This window comes from Mus pahari, chromosome 22 (genome assembly GCF_900095145.1).
Source record: "Mus pahari chromosome 22, PAHARI_EIJ_v1.1, whole genome shotgun sequence".
NCBI classification, from domain to species: domain Eukaryota; kingdom Metazoa; phylum Chordata; class Mammalia; order Rodentia; family Muridae; genus Mus; species Mus pahari.
Window position 1 is genome coordinate 4544073 of NC_034611.1, and position 10220 is coordinate 4554292.

The 10220-nt window shown below is 44.7% G+C and overlaps 1 protein-coding gene across 2 annotated transcripts in view; it reads left to right on the top strand.

Annotated features, from left to right (window-relative positions):
* The window catches only part of Ncoa2 (nuclear receptor coactivator 2), a 240816-nt gene extending 232654 nt beyond the window's left edge, over positions 1–8162 (top strand). For both annotated transcript variants that reach the window (XM_021222395.1, XM_021222396.2), the window contains 2 exons: positions 312–401; positions 4449–8162. In XM_021222395.1, the coding sequence (XP_021078054.1) occupies positions 312–401; positions 4449–4460 (102 nt within the window). In that variant the 3' untranslated portion in view covers positions 4461–8162. The remainder of the gene's footprint in view (positions 1–311; positions 402–4448) is intronic.
* The last annotated feature ends 2058 nt before the right edge of the window (positions 8163–10220 follow it).

Genomic DNA, 10220 nt, shown 5'->3' on the forward strand with positions numbered 1-10220 from the left:
TCACGTCATTCTTGCTAATTAATGACTTGCTCAGTAGCAGAAGTGTCAGGATGGTCTCAGGTGCTTCACACTCTCAGGGCTGAGTCACCAGCCTGATTTGAAACAGCTTTAAAAAAAAAAAAAAAAAAACAGGATATAAATGAAAGTGTTCAAATAAGCTTTGCTTTTGAAGGTAAGTATTATTTGCAGCCTCCTCTGCCCTACTGTGTGCACATGGAAAGCCGCTAGGCTGTGGCTCATTGGGATACAGCCACTTTTCCCTAGGGGCGCAAAACTTAAAATCAGAAATGTGTCATATGTTGTCACCACAGGTCAATGACCCTGCTCTGAGGGGAGGCAACCTTTTCCCAAACCAACTGCCTGGAATGGACATGATCAAGCAGGAGGGAGATGCATCTCGGGTAAGCAACAAGAGCCCAGAGCGCACCTAAGATAGGCTGTGACCGTTCTCAAGGCCAAACGCCTCTGCCTTGGTCCGCCTGGAAAATGCTGGGATCAAAAGAGCACACTACAAAAACAGCAGGCCCAGTGGTGCATGCCTGTAACTCTGGCTCTGAGGAGGCAGAGACAAGAGAGTCGGGAGTTCAAGGTCAGCTAGACAGTGTGTTTAAGACCAGCTTGGGCTACACATTACCCTATCTTAGAACAAAAACAAAAAACCACTCCCACCTTGAAAAAAAAAAAGAAAATAACTGTTTACACAGAAAGCACCCTATACCAAATGAAATTATAAAGTGCTTTCCAGCTCTTTCTAACACACTGATTTACACTGCCATGTCCAGCCCACAGGAAAGGTTAATCGTGTCAGAGACGCAGGAGAATGGGGAACTCAGTATCATTAACAAGTTTGAAGGCAGCCCGGGTTATGTGAGGTCCAGTCTCAAAAAATGAAAAGGGCCGGGGGTCTGAATTAAATCCCTGAAGTCGGCATGGGAAGAGAGCCAACTCAACATTGTCCTCAGAGCTGCAAACGGTGCCCGCACACACCACATAGACAGAAAAATGTTTAAGGAAATAACCTTTTAGGCCCACCTCAGCATACTCAGAACAAACTGTAACTTGATCCTGCTGGAGAAAGTGTAGTGTGAACGAGCACTGAACTTCCTTTCTCCAGACACTTGCTATTGTTCATAGTCTCGGGGTTAGAGTAGACCCAGCCCATCGCTCAGTCATGTCCTGGACTTGCTTTCCCACAATGGCTTTTCTGGGCTTTGTAACCCTGATCGTGGGCTTCAGAGATACTACTACCCACAGTGGGTAGGCGTCCTGGAGCTGTTTCTCACACGTACCCTCAAAACGTGATAGTTAGGTACACGAAGCTTACCGTATCTTCCTTCCTTACTGTATGTGTATCTGCTGTGTCTACATACCAGGTAAGAGTGTCAGACACCGGGGTAGTCTACACTAACCATGTGTCCCTTGTTTGGGTTTATCACTTCCCAAGGGCCGATGCCTCTCCATAGCCGTAGTGTTCACAGGAAGTGAGTCCTAAGAACTCAGAGGTAACTTCATGCAAAAGCAGAGCTCCAAAACCTGGCTCCACTCACCTGAGGCACAGTGACAGCAGGTGACAAGCACACAGAGAGGACAGCCCATTTTAACTGAGAAGTGCCAGGGGAGCCTAGCCAGAGTATGCCAGAGTGAGTGTGAGTGAGAGTTAGCGTGAGCCAGCTAGCATTTGAACAGCTACCTGGGAAAGCCCTCTGAAGCAGACCCAGGCTTCTGCTGCCCCCCAGGCTGGAGCACCGGGAGGCTCCCTGCTTTGTGTCTCCTGCCAAGCAGAGCATGGTTGTCGGTGCATGTATGTCCTTGAATAGCCAGAGCAGCCAAGCATAGCAGCACATGCAGGAAAGCGCTACAAGAGCAGCCTGGTTGACATAGAATTCTAGCCAGCCAGCATTGCATAGTGAGGCACCATCTCAAAGAAATGGGGGAAGAGAGGGGGAAAAGGAAAGAAAATCATGGAAGCAGCCAACAGGAATCAGTCACTTGCTCACTTAGTTGGCACCATACGGTCTGGTCCATCTTCAGCCTTATGAATGTAACAATTTGTCCTAGGCCAGGGGGGATCGGAAAGCAAGACCAAGCAAGCTGACCTCTGAATGCCTTCCTAATCTTTTTTTTTTAATTTTAATTTATTTATTTTATTTATATGAGTACACTGTACCTGTCTTCAGACACACCAGAAGAGGGCGTCAGATCCCATTACAGATGGTTGTGAACCACCATGTGGTTGCTGGGATTTGAACTCAGGACCTGTGGAAGAGCAGTCAGTGCTCTCAACCGCTGAGCCCTCTCTCCAGCCCATGCCTGCCTAGTTCTAACCTGAGCACCACTGTCCTGTCCAAGAGAGACAAGCAGCCTCTCACAAGGGTTTTCTCGGGGTTACACAGCCTCGTTTACGAGGCCCAAAGGGGCAAGCTGTTTCTTTGGTGCCCTCCCCACCTTGCTGCTCAGAAGGCAGGGTCACAGAGACACTGCAGAAGTCTCAACTACGTGTGTAGATGTCACCAGCCTTCTTAAGCGTCCGGTGCTTCGTCTCAGGAGGGAAGAGCCTCCGAAGCCAAGACACAGTGTCCCTTTTGGACTCTGTCAGGCCTGCGAGGATATTAAAGGCTTCCTGGCCATCCTGTGGAAGAATGGAGGTGAATCAAGGGAGCTGGTGACCAATACCAACCCAGCTGAGGAAGAAAGCCTGGAGTACTGGGTGTCACCCAGTCCAGAGCCACCTCCCCGAAAGGATTCATCTGATGAGGCTAATGGAGTCCTATTGCTGATAACCAGAACCCTTATGGGGACACAGAAGGCACATACACGATTTCAGGCTGGCTTCCTCTCTTCAAATAGAGACTCTTAGTGGCCCTCGGGTACCTACTGCGCAGTACAGCCTTGACATATATAGTCGTCTGTTTTAGGAGTCGAGAGTGGGGTGTGTTTATCTTAATGAAATCCGAGTGAGCACACCCTCCCAGGACTTGACAGTGACTCTGAGAGCGGTCTGGGGAGGGGCGCTTCCATGGCCTTCACTCCCAGGACTCAGGAAGCAGAGATGGGGGAATTGATGATTAGAGGCCACACTGTCTAGGTAAAGAATTCTAAGGCCCTGACTTAAAATATGAGGAGGAGGGCTGGAGAGATGGCTCAGTGGGTAAGAGCACTGACTGCTCTTCCAGAGGTCCTGAGTTCAATTCCCAGCAACCATGTGGTGGCTCACAACCATCTGTAATGAGATCCAGTGTCCTATTCTGGTGTCTGAGGACAGCAATAGTATGCTCACATACATGAAATAAATAAAATCTTTAAAAAAAAAAAAAGTGGGGAGGAAAACTGGAAAGATGGCTCAGTAGTTAGAAACACCTGCACTACTTTTTTTGTTTGTTTGTTTGTTTTAGTTTTTTTCGAGACAGGGTTTCTCTGTGTAGCCCTGGCTGTCCTGGAACTCACTCTGTAGACCAGGCTGGCCTCGAACTCAGAAATCCGCCTGCCTCTGCCTCCTGAGTGCTGGGGTTAAAGGCGTGCGCTCCCACGCCCGGCTGCACCTGCAATTGTAACTGAAGTGCTCTCTCAGCAGGTCTGTTCTCAACAGTAGGTCAGTGGCTCACAGCTACCTGGAACTCCACCTCCAGGGGCTCTGACACCCTTCTCTGTGTGGTATATACACATACAAATTAAATAAATATATATCAAATAATCTTTTTTTTTAATCAGAAGAAGCCAGGCATGTGGGTGGCACACACCTTAGTCCTAGCACTTGGAAGAAAAGGTAGGAGGATCTTTGTGAAACCAAGGCCAACCTGTCCACATAATGAGTTCAAGGTCAACCTGTCCACATAATGAGTTCAAGGATAACCAGGATTACATAGACCCTGGCCAACCTGTCCACATAATGAGTTCAAGGCCAACCTGTCCACATAATGAGTTCAAGGATAACCAGGATTACATAGACCCTGGCCAACCTGTCCACATAATGAGTTCAAGGATAACCAGGATTACATAGACCCTGTCTCAAAAACAAACTTTTTAAAAAGTCAAAGGAATAATCTTGGGCTGGGGAGGTATTCAGTGGGTAAAGTGCTATGTACACATGAGGATCTCAGTTCAAATCCCCAGCTCCCCAGTTGTTCATCCATCCCAACTCTTGACTCAGTTAGTTAGGAACAGCGCCATCTGCCTTCCCATGTCAGAAACACATTACTCACTAGATGCGGAACCTTCATGACTCTAGAATAAGCTAGCTGTTGTGTTTTGTGATGATCACTCCATTGTTTTCATTAAAAAAAAAACAAAAGAAAAACCCTCTTGCTATTGGCAGTGTGGTGGCGCAAGCATTTGAAAGACTAGTGTGAGGGGTGGAGAGTCTTCAATAGGCCAGGGTGGCAGCCAAAAGAACTAGGCAAACATAAGGAGCCCCATGGCCTCACACGACCTTTCTGTCTGTTTCCCCTCAGAAATACTGCTGACCCTGGAGAAGCTGTCTGCATCTTTCTTCAACCCACTGGGCTTACAAACATTTACCAGTCTGGAGAGCTGCGTCTCTTTGTGTTGCCACCTGACATGCGGCCAGTTCTCCCAGGACACAGCAGCAGACAGTCGGGCCCTGGCCCGCAGCATAGAGCGTGCTGGCCTGGCTGCCACCGGAAGAGCTGCCTCTGCCGACAGCCTGCAGCTCGCCTCCAGACCAACCCGCAGTCTGTTCACTGCATTCACCGTAGTGCAACTTAGATCTCCTGCAAAGTAAACGTCCACAGGCCGACTTCATCCCCATTCAGATTGAATGTATTTAAATGTGTGTGTTTGAGGAGAACCATGCTCTTGGCCTCTTCCTGTTCGGCTCCAGACACTGGTTTCTTGCTTTGTTTTCCGTGGCTATTCTGTGTAAAAGATTAGAATCTTATCTAGAGGAAAGAAAGGAATTTTTAACACAGTCCAACCCAAGGTGTTCTTAGCTTAAAGCCTGCATTTGGTTGGGATGGAGGCACGGCAGATACTGTGGACAGCGCTGTGTGTGCTGACACACCTAGTCAGGGACAGGTAACACAGGCAGAGGTCTGTCTACCGGAAGGAATGTCCCGTCGTTAGACAGATGAAGGCCCCTGAGAGGGGCCGTTAGCACCAACAGGTATCTGTTCACGCTTTCTATGTTAAAACCAAACTAGTTTCCCCTAAATCATGAATCAAAAAGAAATATTTATTTCTAAATTGTTTTTAGATCAGTGAGATAGTTTGATTGGCATCTCTTCCCTTCCTCTCCCCGTCTTCTCTCGTCCCTCCCCCTTTCATTCCTTTAAAGTAAAAACATCAACAACAGCATATGCCATAGAGACCGGGGAAGCCCTTGGTATCTCTCAGTGCTGTGCCAGCCACTTAGAGCAGTTTCCCAGTGACCATGCATTTCCTGTCAGAGAGGAACAAGGTCAGGCTGTGACATCTGCTTAGGTAGCCTGGGCTGCCCCATCAGCTCAGGCCTCCAAACTGAGAGAACTTACTAATGAAATCAACAGCAGACGTCACGACAGGTCTAACCTCTGCCATGTGGGGTTTTTTATTTTATTTTGTTTTTTAGCAGTGCTGACGAAGCCGAAGTTTTGTAAGGTACATAAAGATCCAATTTATATGTAAACGAGCAATAATTTAAGTTCTGAACTTAAGTGTTTTAACTGTATAATTTTGTGAGGTATACATATTGTGGGATTGACTCAAAAAATGAGGTACTTCAGTATTAAATTAGATATCTTCATAGCAATGTCTCCTAAAGGTGTTTTGTAATGGCTGCCGATGCCTTGGTTAGACCAGACTTGTAGACGTAAGACCTTTTGTTTTCTAACCCTTGAGACTCTCCTCATGAACCCTGTATCTAATCTATATGATATGCAGCCGCTGTCAGAACCAAGTCTTGATTTTATATGTTTATATTCTTTCTTAATAAACCTTAGAAAGACAACATTACTAAGCAGCCCACTTTGATGGTTGTTTTCTGGCCCACTGTCGGGGATAACCTCTATTAACTGGTGTCACTTTCAGACAGCTGCAGTGCCCAGAACTGAGACCTTTTCAATTCTCCCCAACCCTGATACACATACTTTCTTACCTAAATTTCAGAATGATGTCTTTTTGATGTCTAAAAACAAAGCATTTTATAATATCTCATTATCCAAGCTTTCTAGGAACAGAGAAGTTTTTCCTTGAAGTTTGTTTGTTTATTCCTGGCAGGGTTAAAAACATATAAACTACCCTATTTATATTTATGTCTCCCTATATATCTACAGATTGTAGAAATATAGAAAGAGATGTGACCCAAAGACAAATGGTCAGTCATCCAAAAGTGTCGCAGCATGCTAAGGAACTCTGTGGAAATTTGCATTTCGATACCTTTTTCCTCTTAGAGAAGGGTCTCTGCAGGGAGGTGGCCCAGGACAATGCTCCCCATTGGCTGCCAGTTCCTGTGTCTGCTCGAGACCCCACTTCTCTCCACCAAACCATTGGCTTGCACATCTGTCCTGCAAAGGGAGCAGATAGAGCCCAGAACTCCAGGCCCCACCCCAGGAGTGAGGCTCAGGTGGTGAACAACTGAGCACGACCTGTTCTCAGATAAGTCAGAAATGTGAGGTAGGTAAAAATAACTTTTAACTTCACACAGCACAAGAGAAAACGGAATTTAAAACAGATTTGTTTTGTATTAAATCCCATCTCACTGTAACATCAAGCCACAATATCTTACCTTTCAGCGTTCATCCAATCTACCACTGTTTTCCAATGTTGACCCGGCAGTTAGTGTAGCCCATGGTCATGGCAAATCGTCTCACAGGTCAGAGCAGCCATGAACTGTTCCATCTCATCAGGAGGTTCGCATCAGCAAAGGCGTCCTAATCATGTTCTCAGAGCCAGTGCCAGCCCAGCCTCCCTGCCATCAGTATTGCTCATGCTCTACACAACACATTTGTACGTGGTTTTGTCTGACAGAACATAGAATCAGTGTTCTCTTAGATGACTCAATGTGAAAAGCATAATGTGAAAAGTACACGCCTGATCATGGTTGTAAAATCCATGTAAGTGTTCATGCAACATGGTGAGTTTTAAAAGTGAAGTGTGCTGTGATACTACAACCAATTCATTAGACTCAAAGATTAAAACACACATGCGCACGCACGCACACACACAAACACACACACACACACACACACACACGTGTATCTCTTACGACCTGTAAGGATTGAAAGCAATGGTTTTTTGCAGTTTAAGATGCAATTTTTAATCTGTGTTTAAAATGGAGTTCATATAGGTGTGACACGTGAACTGGGAGGCACAGATCCACTTGCAGAACCCAAAGATACACAATCAATTTTGAAATGCAACTTAAGCCATTAATTGTTGGTGTGAATTTAAAATTTTCTAGTTGTTTATATGGTAGTATGCTGCCGAAAAACAAAGCATTCCCTGCACAAAAGAAAGCACTGTAGTGGCTTCGATTTTAATTAGAACTTTCTCCCTGGTGTTTCTTTATAGACTAAAACAAAATCTTTTAAGTTTCTTACTACAGGTAAAAGCTATGTGCAAGAACCTCAAAATGCTAAAACCTAGCATAATGCCTTAGATCTGTTTTTAAGTCTTGTATATTCCTACATAGCTGTCCAATGTATTATATTTGTATAGTGAATTGTGTACAATTTTTGAATAAGTACGTCATCGCTTACCCGTATGTTACTGAACAGTGATGACGACCCGTTCTTCAAACATTTAACTGTCTTCTCTTTTTCCTTTGTCATTTGTGGGTTTTATTTGTACAGTTCTTCATGAAGTTGCATCTGAGATATGTGTATATGAAAAGATTATACAAGGGTAAAATTAAGCAATATATTAACTATGGTTCTTCAGGAGAAAGCTTACAGTGTTTCAGGTTGTGATTTATTTTCAAAACAGAGTTGACTCTGAACATCACTTTGTTCATCTGCATTGATGTTTGTATTTCTAGTGTGAGCAGTTTATGCAAAGGTAGATATATTCAGAGAAATTTTAAATACATTTATGCAAGTTACTATTGCTTTGCTGATGCTATTTGCTTATTTGATGTTAAATAATGCTATTGTAAATAAAGAATCTGTTGTTACTGCATCATTTAATAAATTTTAATGCCTTCGGGTTTTACATGGCTTTAGAGATTTTAATGTGGTGATACAGTATCTTCTTTTGTAGTTTAAACTTAAAAATACCTGAGAACTACTACTGGCTGCTCTTTCAAAAGACCCAAATTCGATTCCTAGCACCCACACATCATCTCAGACTCATATGTAACTCCAGCCCCGGGAGATCCAACCCCTTCTTCTGGCTCTTACAGGCATTAGGACCACTCCTGATATAGTTTTCATGCAAACAAAGCATCTATAGACATACAGCTTTTCAAAAAAATATTAACGACATTGTCATTTAAGAATTTCTCGGGCTGGGCATGGTGGTGCAGAACTTTAACCCCAGCACTGCAGAGGCAGAGGGTCTGCCCAGTCTATAGATCAAGCTCCAGGATAGCCAGGGCTGTTGGGGAAAAACAGAAGAAAAAAGGAACTTCTTGTTTCTGGAGCCATGACTCAATATGCTTATTGCTTTTACGCAGGAGCCCACTTCTCCTCCCCACACGCAGGTCAGGAGGCTCACAACTGCCTGTAACTCCTTTTCCTGGGGGATCCAGTGCCCTCTTATGGCCTCTGCAGACACTGCACTCAGGTGTTGCACATACCCACCAAGAGAAACAACCATGCACATAGTTAAAAATCAATTTTTAAAATGGCAGTCAGTGGTCACAGTACTCTTAACAGCTTACCCTCCCAGAGAAGCCAAGTATATCCTAGTTGACATTACTAGCACTTTATGGCAGATGGGGCCTGTCTAGTTCCTACTACAAATACTGCTGCAGCATCTGTGCATGTGAGGAGTCACGGCTCACCTGTGCTAGTCAGAGGTTGACTCTCAGGAGTTGGTTCTCCCCTCCATGCTATGGGTCCTGGAGATGGAACTCCGGGTCACCAGACTTTCCAAGTGAGCACCTTTACCAGCTGAGCCTTCTCCGAGCCCACACTGTTTATAAAGATGGCAAGTACTGTGTCCTCTTCAAATGTGCTGGTGCCCTCTCACCAGCTTGCATCTTACAGGATTCATGAAGGGCATATCTTCTGGGCCTTCCCATTGTGGAGGATTAGGGTTTACACAGCGTATCCACTCTAGCATTGCAATTTCCCTGAGCCTTAAAATCCCTTTGTCAACGCTAAGCCAAGGGATAACAGGCATCTCCAACTCCTTTTCAGTAGGCCATCTTTTGATAAACGCTTCCGCCAACCATTCAAACAAACTTCTGACAACTTTTTTTTTTTTTTAACTGTGCAAGCTTCCATATTAAACCTAGAATCTCCACTCAGAGGGCCCATGTCAAACTCAGCCTGCTCTAGTTTTATGTTCCTTCCACCATTATCCCACACCCTTAAAATCCATTCCCACACATATTCCCCAGGTTTCTGCTTGAATGAATTAGCAAGCTCATTAAGCTCCTTAGTAGTGTAGCGAATTTCCTCATGGACTACACTTTCTACCTCCCCTCTGGAGGCCTGTTCTGCCTTGAGTCTGGTTATAGGTGTAGAAGAAACTATTGGTGGGCCTTGAGAAACATCAGTATTGTCTGGCATTTTCTTCAGCAAAAGTCACGGCTGGTTTACCAGACTCTGAGGGATTAATTTTCTCATGTGAAAATGGCATTATTTCAAGGGGTGGGGCTGAGGCCACTACTTCCTCAGGTGGGGCAAACCCTTGAGAATGCAAAGATTCAAAGCTCTCAGCTTCAATAGGGTCTTCCCACACATCCCCATCCCAAGTTTTAGGATCCCATTCTTTGCCAACGAATGCCTTGAGCTGCGGACACTGAGACTTGAATTTTCACTGTAATTCAACCAACCTTATAATGAGGGCTCCAGTTTGATTTTCTGCAACTTGAGCTCTAAGGCTGCTGGAGAGAAGATTCTCTTCAAGGACACACTTAGCAACTTTTAGATCGTTTCCTTGCATCTGGAGCCATTCGATATTATCCCACAATTCCATCTTTTCCTTCATCTTTTTTTCCCAAGATGCTAAGAGCAACCAGCCAGCAAAATCAGTTTCCAATTTTTCCCCATCTTGTAGAAAGTTTTTTTATTATTATTATTTTCTTTATTTACATTTCAAATGCTATCCTGAAAGTTCCC